General features: G+C 45.3%; 2 protein-coding genes across 2 annotated transcripts; both read right to left on the bottom strand.

The window, feature by feature from the left end:
- Nucleotides 1–3,337: 3,337 nt before the first annotated feature.
- On the bottom strand, nt 3,338–6,309 carry LOC306797343 (ras-related and estrogen-regulated growth inhibitor; the record flags this gene model as incomplete). The annotated part of the gene is made up of 7 exons (XM_079296665.1): nt 3,338–3,446; nt 3,625–3,696; nt 4,322–4,415; nt 4,883–5,021; nt 5,142–5,215; nt 5,314–5,370; nt 6,258–6,309. The coding sequence occupies 7 exons, from the start codon at nt 6,307–6,309 to the stop codon at nt 3,338–3,340; spliced, it is 597 nt and encodes a 198-aa protein (XP_079152791.1).
- Nucleotides 6,310–7,281: 972 nt separating this feature from the next.
- Nucleotides 7,282–12,522, bottom strand: ndufs1 (NADH:ubiquinone oxidoreductase core subunit S1). Its single transcript, XM_079296070.1, has 19 exons — nt 12,441–12,522; nt 11,564–11,640; nt 11,375–11,466; nt 11,035–11,142; nt 10,821–10,897; nt 10,653–10,734; nt 10,404–10,534; nt 10,103–10,288; nt 9,871–10,005; nt 9,602–9,716; nt 9,333–9,478; nt 9,110–9,238; nt 8,862–8,991; nt 8,571–8,731; nt 8,324–8,478; nt 8,067–8,242; nt 7,846–7,980; nt 7,685–7,757; nt 7,282–7,599 (listed from the first exon to the last, which is right to left on the bottom strand). The coding sequence occupies exons 2-19, from the start codon at nt 11,634–11,636 to the stop codon at nt 7,508–7,510; spliced, it is 2,196 nt and encodes a 731-aa protein (XP_079152196.1). The 5' UTR covers nt 11,637–11,640; nt 12,441–12,522; the 3' UTR covers nt 7,282–7,507.
- Between the last annotated feature and the right edge of the window lie 126 nt (nt 12,523–12,648).

Raw genomic sequence — 12,648 nt, 5'->3', positions numbered from 1 at the left:
AATATGGGTATGAATGTGTTTTTTTCCCTTTCATTCTGAATTTCCACTTGATGGATAATACTTTAACTTATGAATGTGGTTTAACAGATTCATTTTCATATACGCTTAAGTGAAGGCTATATGAGTCTTGTTGTGGATTGTGTGGTGTGTGCACTCTCCTGTTAGCTTGGAGGGGCATTACAGCTTCATCTTATCATCTCATTAGTGCTACATCAGCTTTAATCAGACAGGCTAAGTGGCCTTCAAGAGGCCATGTTTGGTCCATTCCTTTGATTGGTGGCTTACTGGTATGACTTCCTGAGACACTTACATGGAACTGAGCCCTCCCTTCATGTTATTAGTTCCACCTGGGCTTTTCCAGCTATGACAAGCCTAAATGTCAATGAAAAGGTCTACAACTGGAGATGTTTGACCAGAGTTACCCCCTTTAGGTCAGAGGGAGTCATTACAATTTGAATTATTTCAATATGAGTGTCATAAATTGGCAATAAGACAATCAAAACAAGACAAAAGGAGTTGAAGAATGTGATTGTGTGTGACAGGTAACGTTAGAGACTGTTTTGACATCCTGAGATACGGCCTCCAGATACAACACACACACGTTGTCATACCTTTGTCATACATATCAGTTGACAGAGGTGTTCCACCTCGCAGGGACAGGGCGTCTCTGTCTTTTCTCTCACACACATCGGTGTTGTGTAACTGTAGTGACCTTCCATTGACCATAATGAACCTAACTAATCCTACCGGTAATTCAAATTTAAAGGTACCTCGTGGAGTCTTTGGCCACTGGAGGCACTGTGGAGCACACTTTCCATGAGACAACCCCTGGAAGTTGTGATGTAACTGTTGACCTGACGTTGTATGTAAATTGCTAATTCAGGATTAGAGCAGCCCATTAGATGAATGTATTTATTCAAAATGAATCTGATTTGCAAAAACGTGTCGGAATCCGAAAGATTTAGCTCTCTGATTGGTCTGTCATCTGTTGATGCAGGTTGTGACAGGCAGCTCTCTGATTGGCTCCCGGCCTGCTGATGCAGGTATGACTCATCTTCTATTCTGAGCCAAAGAGGGGCCTCTTGGTTTTGACCTTTTGTCTCCTTAAGCACCGCCGTGATCACCGTCATCACCTCCCCAAACATCCACTGTTGTTGTCATCGTCGTTCGCCTGTCTCCGTCTGTCTGTCTCATCAAATCCAATCAGGTTTGATGGCATCACAAACAAGCAGCAGGGCATCGAGGCGGAGAGCACACCGTTCATGTCTGTCTGTTTGAGTAAATGAGAGGTTCACTGCCCAAACGCTACGAGAAAATGACTGGTAGTCCCCACATCGTCTCCTTCTCTCACTCCCTGTGCTGACCTTGCTAAGAAGCTGGAGCGTATTCACTGTAGTACCCACTCATGTTGGTGAATACAAATTCAAACTTTGATATTTATGACTTCTGTTCCCAAGTCTGTTAATATGAAACCTGTGGTAAGACCCCCCCCCCCCCCTCAACCATCCGACTTATCCCCTCACCTGAAATAAAGCTGGTGCCATTAGGTATACAGAGAAATAGCTCAATAAACCAACACATTAACAAACAAACAGACCCTGATTCGCTTTTGTCGGAGCATTCAACGTCGTCTCATGGTCTTCTCTGGGGAAAAAAAGCTATTAAGGGAGACCTTGAGTCAAACTAATGCTAATATATTCCTATTTTAATGCAAATGTGATTAAATCTGTCATTCTGGGGGGCATTCACAAACATATTTTGTTGTATGCATTTAAGGACTTTTTGAAAATATTTTAAACCTGGTAAAAATAATTACGAATATCTTCTTCTTACTCCTTTTTTTTAAATTTGGGGCTAATACTACTATTTACGACTAAATACTACTCCAAGGAACCTTCTTTTTGTGTCAATTTTGGCGGCCCCTGTGGACAAAAGCGGTATTGTTCCCATGAGCACCACCACATTATGTCGTGAATATCTTGTTGTCGCTAGCATTTTGTTTCAGATGCGGGTGAAAGAAAGACTCAAATCATTTATATATATTTATATTTATTACACCATTTTTAAACAGTTGTTTGCAGGATGCATAGCAATGAGGTAATGCATCTATTTGTGGCTTTGTAAGATTAAAAACTGTAATATAACAACGGTGAAACGAAATCAACTCTGTTAATTCACATATTGATGCAAAACGTACAGAAGTCATACAGAGGCATCGGTATTATTTCGACTGTTTCATAAGTCATGGTTGCTTTAGCGACACCTGTGGTGACCGGTGGTAACAGCAGGTGTGTTTTAACAACACGCGGGAAAGGCGGACCCTGCCAGTATCAATACAAACTACAATACAGCGATGCAATCACAGAATCCAAACACATAGAAAGCTTAAAATAGTATCAATAATTGGGTATAAATAACTTTCGAGCCATAAATATGAAACTATCTTCACATTTTCATCCTCTGTGTTAGAGCCCATTGGGGTTCTGAGGTTGGTTGGGTGGAGTAGTTGATGTATAATAAACGGTTGTGGGGTTGGACAGCGGGAGTAAGCACACAGTCAATTTTCCCATAATGCCTTTACAAGTGGCAGGAGCCAGAGCAGTGTGTATAAACAGAGCAGTCAGACTGAGCAGCGCTCTTTTTCTTACAGACAAGATGCCAAAGACGCCCAGTGCTTTGATCCCTGTTTTATTCTCCGTGCTGCTTTTACCTCCGTCTCCTTTTCTTTTTTCATCAGATGTCTCTCGCTGATCATAAAGTTCAGAAGTTCAGAGTGATCGACGAGGAGAGAGAGAGACAGAGACATAGATAGATACATAGACGGGAACACAGTCAAATAACGCCAAGACTGTAATCAAAACCAGCTTCATTCTTTACACACTGTTACGTCATCGACACACTCCTACAACAAGGGCAAGTTCAACGGTTTTACTCACAGACTGATGCCGTGGTTCATCCACGGGTTAGAGGCTTGTATTGTTGTGCATGAAGCTGACTATACGGACACCCATACTTGATTCCTGATCATGTTATTCAAAGAACAAGTGCCTTAATCTGCTGCTAAGTCGGCATGGATCTCACAGATTGTTCCACATCAAAGTGTTATTCATATACCTTTAGACAAACAGTGTATTTGACATACTGGGATGAGTTTGCACCAGATGGAATGACCGTACCGCCCTCTACTGGAGGATGAAACAAAGGTCACTGTCTGACCTGTAGCATCTCTCAGTGTGTACAGATGATTGCTTTTACAGTAGTGAGCACATCTTGACAGTAAGTAATGCATGTGACTGAGTGCAGCAGAAAGATGGATCTCGTTGTTTGTTTGCGGCGGTCACCACTGCATGGTCTTAGACCGGGTCAGTTTCCTGGTCAGAGCGTGGCGAACAGTCAGCATGTAGGAGCGGCGGTCCGGCAGAGGACGCTGCTGGTCCAACACCAGCCTGACGGACACACACGAAACAAGACATCACCACCAACTGCTGATGAGACAACACATGCAACAGGTAACACGACTGCAGATACGATATGAGAGGCCGGCAAATAACATGATAACAACATTATTTTTAATATATATACATATAAATATATATATATATATATGTATATACCGGTGTATACCTGATGAGCTGAAACACGGCTGCTTCCACAGCTAAAACAGCTTCTGCCACCGACAGCTCCCTGAAGCCGCACCTACACACACACACACACACACACACACACACACACACACACTTAGAGGCATATGCACACACTAATAATTCATATCAATATTCAGTACCGTGTAAACACACTTTTCTCAAATTTCCTATTTTAAGAAATAAATGTTGCTGACACCTACTACGATCTTCATTGTTAACATTATTAATCCTATTACCGATCCCATTAATGCACATTATTGACCTGCTTCTTCACCAGAGTCTTTGTGCTTTCTCGCCTCACAGGTTCCTGTGTATCCGGGTTTACCTGGACCAGGTCTTGCCTCCTGTCGTGGTTGTGTCATACATTGAATGTGCTGTAATTACATTGAATGTGTTGTAATTCACTATCCTGTTCTACACATGACATCATTGCACTTCTGTCCATCCTGGGAGAGGGATCCCTCCTCTATTGCTCTCCCACAGGTTTCTTCCTCTTTCCTCCCCGTTAAAGGGTTTTTTTGGGGAGTTTTTCCTGTTCTGATGTGAGGGTTCCGGGACAAGAGGATGTCAAACGTGTACATATTGTAAAGCCCTCTGAGGTAAATTTGTAATTTGTGATTTTGGGCTGTACAAAAATAAATTGAATTGAATTGAATTGAAATTAAAAACACACACACCTTAAATCCTTGGCCAGTCTCTGTCCTTCCTCTGTTGTCACCTCCCTGCCGATTTCCAGGTCCGCCTTATTCGCTACCAGCACTGTAGGTACAACTGACACACACACACACACACACACACACACACACACACAGAAATATAGTGACAATAAACCGGCAGGATGATGCTGTGGCGTGCAGGGGTTACCTACAGATCACAGGACGGCCTACCATACATGGACTATATGTGTGTGTGTGTGTGTGTGTGTGTGTGTGTGTAAAGGCGACAATAGACCGATGTCAGCTGGAGTTAGAGCAGAGCCTCACTGGACTTTAAGAGCAAACACAGTGAGCAGACTGTTCCTCTTGAGATCACACTGCTGGTTCAGTGGTTCAACAGCTGCTTCATTTGTCCCTTAGTCGTCCTTAACACAAATATACAGTCGTGACTAGTGATGCTGACATTATATAGTGTGTGAAAACACACACGGGAGAGTCCAAACTATTTGACTGTCAGACTATCTGCTGCCACAGATAACTGGGCTGTTTCTGGCCGTGATGAGGAGAACGATAGCTCCGTACCCAGACTCTGTTTGGTTTGCTCGATGAGCTTCTTGAGTCGCGGGACGTCCTGGAAGCTGAGGCGCTGTGTGATGGAGTAGAGCAGCAGGAAGCCGTCTGCCCAGCGGATGGACGACTCCAGAGACGCCACAGAGCTCTCCTGGAGGAGACAACGTGTCGGAGACACTGACAAATGTCAAACCTCATCATATTTAATGGTGCAAACAAAGGAACGGTTACACATTTTGGCTTCCCTCGCCAAACAGAAGCAAACATTTACCTTACAAGCTACATCCAAAATCTCCAGATCAACAGCTTCCTGGTCCAGAGCCCGACTGCATCTGTAGGTCACCTCTGTGGTAAAAAAAACACACACACATTTTACTCGTTTAATCCAGTCAGTAACAAGCACGGTCATATTATTTCTTCGTTTTATTGCAATACATATTTACCCTTTTTACGGTCGTATTCACCGATGAAGCGTTTGGTGATGAAACGAACACACAGTGCTGGAGACACAAGACAGACACAAACAGAGTGAACTGCCAGAAGCACACATTAACTAATAATCCCCTTCCATACACACACACACACACACACACACACACACACACACAGGTTCGCATCTGATCTGCAGCCTACGGTAAGTTGTGGCATCCTTGCTTTGAAAATGATCCTCTCAGTAATGCTGCCTGCCTTGTTTAAACAAAAGCAGGAGTGCTTTCTCTGTGTTTGGGTGGACGGGGTCTGGACGCTTTGTTTGACGTCTGCGTCTGGTGTTTGAGGGCTTCTCTGTGTTTCCCTCTGGCAGCACACATTAGCAGGTTATTTCGGCCTGTTTATTTGAGCCTTTACAGCTGAAGAAAGAGCGATGAGTTTGCATTTAAAGGAATTAAAGCTTGTCACATCTGCAGCTCCCCTTGCAGATATAGTTGATATTAATATTATAATCGTCTAAATGCGATGTAATGATAATCTACAGTGTAAAACTTTTGTTCGAGGTCCTGTTGTAACCTTCAGTTTACTCGTTCTTTCGTTTTATTGTGGGAAAACAACCCAACAAGTCACTTACGTCACTACTCGTGTTAAATTATGCAAAATGAGCACATCAATTTATAATGAAATCATTTCTCACACTGATCTATTTTCCCACCATGGGAAGATTTGACACAAGTGTTGGGTCAACGTTAGACCCATGCAAGCTTTCCATATTTAGGCTAAATCTTTTGGACCGTGACCAGAATCTAACCCTAAACTTAACCTCTTTTGTTTGCCAAAACTGTGAAAAAAAACATGACCGTGTGTCCAAACTAAGCTGCTGTTACATAATCCAAAATGTGCACACGCGTCCCCATCCTGTCGCTCTCCTCTCTGCATATTCATGTTTGTAATTTACCTGTTTTTCCAGTGTTCTGAGCTCCCAGAATGAGGAGCTTAACTGGAACCATCTTCCTGTTGGGTCCAGTAGTAGTCTGCTGTCTGTCCCCGCATGAGGAAACCCTTCAGACGAGAAAAAAAAAGAGGAAGCGGAGTCGACTTTCAAGTTTAACGACGAAACTACACGCAGCCTCGCAAAAACAAACTTCATGTGACAATATCTGTAAAAAGGCAAATGCGTCGCTGAAAAAGTAGTCCTGCTACACTCCAGGTTGCAATAATACTGACCTGTATGTAGGAATAAGGTCCAGAAATGGAGAAGTGTATAATAATAATAAAGTGTTCAGTCTCAGACAATGAGCAGACAGAGAATGGAGAGATGAGACTGTCTTCTCTCTGCTTCTGTCTAGTTACAAGAGCCCTCTCTCTCTCTCTCATTTGGGGGCAGTATATGACAAGAGCCAATAGTCTGGAGGAACTCCACCAAAGTCTAAAGGATTTGACAAAATTAACTTCAACTTGTATTAATGATGGGGATCCGTCCTGAACTCTTCCTGAACTCGTACTTAAGGACTTTCTTTTACACGAGAGCTCCAAAGCAAACACGGCTCATTAATGTCTTCATTATTTACTTTGCTCGTGCAGTGGCCGTGGTCTGACCCCTGGATCCCGCAAAGACCGCCTTCTGCGAGAAGCCAGATTTGAGCATGTCTCACAGGAGAGTATTTGGCGAACGCTGCCTGGACAGATCTGACATTTGAATGTGTGAGGTAATGCAGCGAGGGCTTTGTTTTCGGGGGCAGAAGTTAAGAGATCACAACTTTGAATGTATAAAGATATGTTATACTGCACTGAAAGATACTTTCACTCTGACAATCTTATCATGATCGACAAAAAGATCACATCTAATACTGAGGTTTGTAAATCTTAAAGCCTAAATATAATAAACAAACAGGTGACGGAGTGACAAAAGACGCACGCAACAAGCGGATTTTTCAACAAAAAAAAATGCAATAAATGAAAACCACTCAAACTGGAGTAAAGACATTTGTAAGATTTTATTCATATTTCATACATTTTTTTTTTTTTTTTTTTAAATACGCTTTTTTCAACAAAGCCTGTTTCACAGGAGTGACAACGAATGAACCGTATGGTACAAGCATCGAGGACAACTTTAAGTTAAGGAGCAACACTGAGTTCGTCTGAGTCGTTGTGTGTCGTGTGAGCGGGGGAGGGAGAGTTGTACTGTGTGTGGAGGTCTCGAGCTGCTCAGCACACCGACGGCTCGTCGACAGCGGCGGCTCCTTCCGTTATGGCTTTCACGCATTTGGCCATCGTCTGGGAGGCCCTGCTGATGGAGTCTGCACACAGAGAGGGACGGGAATAAGAAGATTATGTTTCTAGTCGGTGTGTTTTTCCATTTTCCGCTTGTGTTTAAAAACACACCTGTCATGTAGAAGTCCTTTGCCGTGAGCTGAGGTGGCATCAGAGGAGTTGCGATGAGGTCCTGGGTCACAGCCTGCGAAGGATCAGAGACGGGGTTATTTCGGTGTTCTTTCCTCGGCATTATAGACGGCGCGACTCTACGGATGCTTCTGCGCGTGTACCTGAGCGAGCTCGTTGGCCTGTTTGAAGTAGTTCGCCTCCTCCACGGCGTCGTAACGGATCAGATTGGGAGAGAGCTCGGCTAGTCTGGATCGGACCTCCTCCAGAGAGTCGTAGTGCAGCGTCACGCCGGCCAGCTGCAAAAACACGCAAAGACGTCGCTTTTAACGGCCGCGCCTTTCGGTCAGATTTGTACGCGACATGCGAGCGACCCCCTGCTTACTTCAGATACGGCCCTGATGATCTTCCAGTCCTCTCTCGCCATTCCAGGAGCGGTGACAGCCACCCGGGTGTGCTGGCTCCGGCCTTCGGTGTTGACGTATGTGGCGTCCTTCTCCGTGTACGCAGCACCGGGAAGGATGATGTCTGCCATCGGTGCTCCTACGTCCCCGTGGTGACCTGGAGGGGTTGAAAAATGATTTTTTAAATGTATTCGCACTCTCGTGGTTACCGCCGATCGGGTGTACGCTTTGTGCGTACCCTGGTAGATGACGAGGCTGTCTTTGGGCAGGTCGGCTCTGGTGATGCAGCCGGCGTCGGCTCCCAGCAGGAACAGCACTTTGGGGGGGTTTGCCCTGATGGCGTCCACTCCGGCCTTGTAGCCCAGGTCCAACGCAGCCACCTGACTGGCCACTCTGCTCACACAAAGTATGAGCAGGAACTTTACATGCGAAACGATTTGCCGTGACAGCCTCAAATGCGTGTTCAGAGGATTGCCAAGTTGTACCTGTGCAGGACGTTGAGGACCTTCCACCCCTCCTCGACTTCACTGCTGGTTCTGGCGTTCTGAGCGATGGTGGAGACGGTGCTCAAGATGGCGGCTCCGTCTTCCCTCTGCAGGGCGCCGCTACCCACGACCACCACCGGACGCTTAGCGGCTGACAAGACCTGGAGGCGGGGAGAGGAGAGGAACGATTCGAGTGAAAGTCGCCAGAAAAGAAAAGTCCCATCAGTTCATGAATCTGCATCAAAGCTCCCGCCGTTGTGCTCCACGTCAGAGTGCGTACGAGTCCATTACCTGGCAGAAGGGGTGTGTGCCGGCTGCCAGCTCCTTCAGCACAGAAGTCTCCTCTCCCAGATGGTCGTAGGAGAAACTCAGATCAACATTGTGACCCACCATGGCAACACGCAGCTCATTGTGGAGCCAGCTGACACGGGAAGAGGAGGACCAGAGACGAGTCACGATGACAGAACTTTGACTTTATCCGGTAAAAGCAAAGACCAACTACGAGCGGCTTCCGGGAAACAAAGCAATACTGAGTTTACCTCTTGCGGATGCGGGCGTTGAACAGCGGGGCCTCGTAGCGCGGGTTGGTTCCCACGAGCAGCAGCAGGTCGCAGTCCTCGATGCCGGCGATGCGAGTGTTCAACAGGTAGTTGGAGCGCAGGTCGGTGCTGCGGGGAGAGAAAGGAGTTTGTCTGCCGCTCAGCTTCAGAGGCCGCGGGGACTCTGTACGCTTCATACTCTTATCTTCAAACAAAGTCTTACCCGGCCCCCGACATGGGGAAGACCTCCTCGGTGCAGAGGTTTTCTGAGTCGAGTCTGTTGAGGAGGTCCTTGAGGCACACCAGAGCTTCAGCGTCAGCCAGCCCTCCGACAATGGCCGCCACGTCACTGCCCTGCACGCTCTGCAGCTACACACAAACACACATATTTATACATCCAGACTCAGATATGACAATACAACCAAAAGGGGATGCGTGAACAATAAGGCATGAATATCACCCGAATAAACGGGCCGATTCAACGAGACTTACTGCTCCAGCAACGCGAGAAAGAGCGTCCTCCCAGGTGGTCGGGGTCAGCTGACCTGAATCGCTCTTCACCATTGGTTGGGTCAACCTCTGTCTCTTCAAACCATCATATGCGAACCTGAGGACACACGTTTGGGGGGTTTCCTTTCTCTTTGAACAAGCTTGCAACACATGGGATGTTTCCAGTATTTATTTCACAGACAGCGTATCGAGCGAGGCTTGTTTTATTTCTTTAAATCAGTCAGAAAGATGTTTCCCGGCCTTTAATTCACCTGGTTTTGTCAGAGATCCATTCTTCGTTGATGTCTTCGTTCAGCCTGGGCATCACCCTCATCACCTCCCCTCCTCTTGTGCTCACCAGGATGTTACTGCCCACAGCGTCCAGCACATCAATCGACTCGGTTTTCCTGCAAAGACGGCATGAGATGAAGTTAAAGACACCGGTACGACTGGACTGAATTCACTTTGAATGGAAGCAACAGCAACTGTCCGATCCCGTCCCACCTGGTCTCCCACGGCCGTGCGGTGAAAGCGTAGGGTTTGGAGGTGAGCGCTCCGACGGGACAGATGTCGATAACGTTGCCCGACAGCTCCGACATGAACATCTTCTCCACGTACGTCCCGATCTGCAGGTTGTTCCCTCTTCCCGTCGTTCCCAGGTCTTCAACACCTGCGATCTCACTGGCAAAACTGCAAAAAAAACCAAAATAAAGCAGGGACATATGACCGTGCTGTGAGAGGATCTCATATATTACACCAACGCGATTGTTATACTATTGCCTGGGGATGTTTCTGATGCACTTACCGGACGCAGCGCGTGCACTGGATGCAGCGGGTCATGATGGTTTTGATGAGCGGCCCGATGTTCTTGTCCTCCACTGCTCTCTTCCCTTCTGTAAAACGACTGCGGTCGGAACCAAACTGCATGGACTGATCCTGAGAACGCAGCAGGCAGGAGAGTCAACACAGGAGACAAAGGTAGTACCCTGAGAATGAAGGTTGAGTCCTAAACCAAGGTGTTTATATCCGGTATATATATTCGGTCCACAGTTACCTGGAGGTCACACTCTCCTCCCTGATCACAAATGGGACAGTCCAGCGGGTGGTTGGCCAACAGGAACTCCATCACTCCCTCTCTGATGAGAGACACACACGTTCATCAAGCAAGTTTCAACTGTGTATTTCCTTCGTTTGACTCACTTGTGAATATTTTAATCTGTACCTGGCCTTGCGTGTCTTCTCTGAGTTGGTGAGGATGTTCCAGCCCTTCATGACGGGCATGGCACAGGCTGCTACCGGCTGAGGAGCAAACACACACACATCAATTAAGACAGCAGTGATGCAAGCATTTACAGCTATTTCTGGTCTAATGTTTAAAACTCTTCAATTTTCGGCCAAATAGCTACTTATGTGATATATCGGATGCACTTCGTTACCTTCGGAACTTTCTCAATCTCCACCAGACACATACGACAGTTTCCCGCCACAGAGAGTCGCTCATGGTAGCAGAACCTGGGGATCTGCATTCCCGCCTTCTCACAGGCCTGATGGGCAAAATAAACGGTCAAGATGAGGCGGGACATTCTTTAAAAGATAAAATTATGCAGACAACAATCCAATATACAAAACACTCTCAAATCCATCTTTGTCCACATTTAAAGAACACAGATGGCCTACTGGTAACTACGTATACACAAAGAAATACAGCGTACAATATGAAGGGACCGAATGAAACATCTGTGCATGTTTGCAGTAAAATAATCTGATGTTTCTTACCTGCAGCACAGTAGTTCCAGGCTCCACCTCCAGTGGTTTCCCGTCTACAAACACCTCCACCATGTTGCTGGCAGCACGCACCGAAGTACGCACTGTTTGTGGAAATACAAAAGGTCGAATGTACTTTAGATGAAATGAGACCTGACACAATGAAATGCATCTCATAATGTATTCTGTCCCGAGTCTTACCGGTGCTGGAGGGAGCCAGGCTGCTCTTGGCAGCTCCGGCTAAAGCCCGGCCGACGTGTGGCAGTCGTAACATGACTCTGAGAGGAAAACATATGAGCTAACTTTATTTTTATGTATTTTCTTGCCGATTCAATTTCTATCGATCGACTAAAATTGACTGTTGATAAGTAAGAAAACATGGCTGCCAGATGTTTTTTGTCAAGCTGTCATAATCTCTGTTCTGCAGAAAATATGCTCTTAAAATGAAATCTCTTGGTTATTGCACAACCTTTTTTTTTTTTTTTGCTAAAACACTCTTTCAAGATGAAATGTCTGGGATCCAGAATATGTTTTCTGTTTCAAGAAAACAACACTTTTTTTAAAGAAGAGGTTGTAAAATAGCAATATGCAACATTAGTAGAGCCCTTCCTTTATTGGGGCAATACATTTTGTCATTATATTATCATATAATGCTCAGATTTCATGCAAGGTGTAGCTGCAGGTCTAGAATAAAAATATTGACTGTGTTGAAGTTTTGAATTTTGTCAACAACAAATGATGTCACTAAAACATGTAGTTCACGTTTCAAGGAGATAACGCACAGAGACGAAAAGCAGACATTTGGAAACATATCGACATAACTAACATGTCGGACACCATTATATACGATTTATCAGCTTATGGGTACAGGAGAAGACTCATGTAACATGGACCTTCCAATGCTTACAGGCTAGCAGCGTTAGCTAAGAGAGCACCACTCAAGGACACAGGCATTGCAATGTTGTCGGAGGGTTACGGTGGGTAATGAGGTCAAACACGATCATTTCCTCTGGTTTTGCAATTAAATAACAAATAGAGTAAAACGTGCATAAGTGCAGAATGTCATTCTGATTCTTACCTTTTCGCTATTTGGCCTTCTTGACCAGAACAGCGGTGATCTGAGTTGTACTACCAGTCAAATAGCTATGGCGTAATTAGCGGAAATAGAATAGTGTCCTACTTCCGTTAAAATATTTCACAATAAAAGTAAAATCTTCACGTTCTCAATATAAAACTAACCATATCTAATACTTTATTTTACTTTAGTCATGCTGTATTAGTTCAAA

The sequence above is a fragment of the Melanostigma gelatinosum genome (genome assembly GCF_949748355.1).
Source record: "Melanostigma gelatinosum genome assembly, chromosome: 24".
Classification (NCBI taxonomy): domain Eukaryota; kingdom Metazoa; phylum Chordata; class Actinopteri; order Perciformes; family Zoarcidae; genus Melanostigma; species Melanostigma gelatinosum.
The sequence above is the reverse complement of the archived record's forward strand: the minus strand, read 5'-3'. Positions and strand labels throughout refer to the sequence as shown.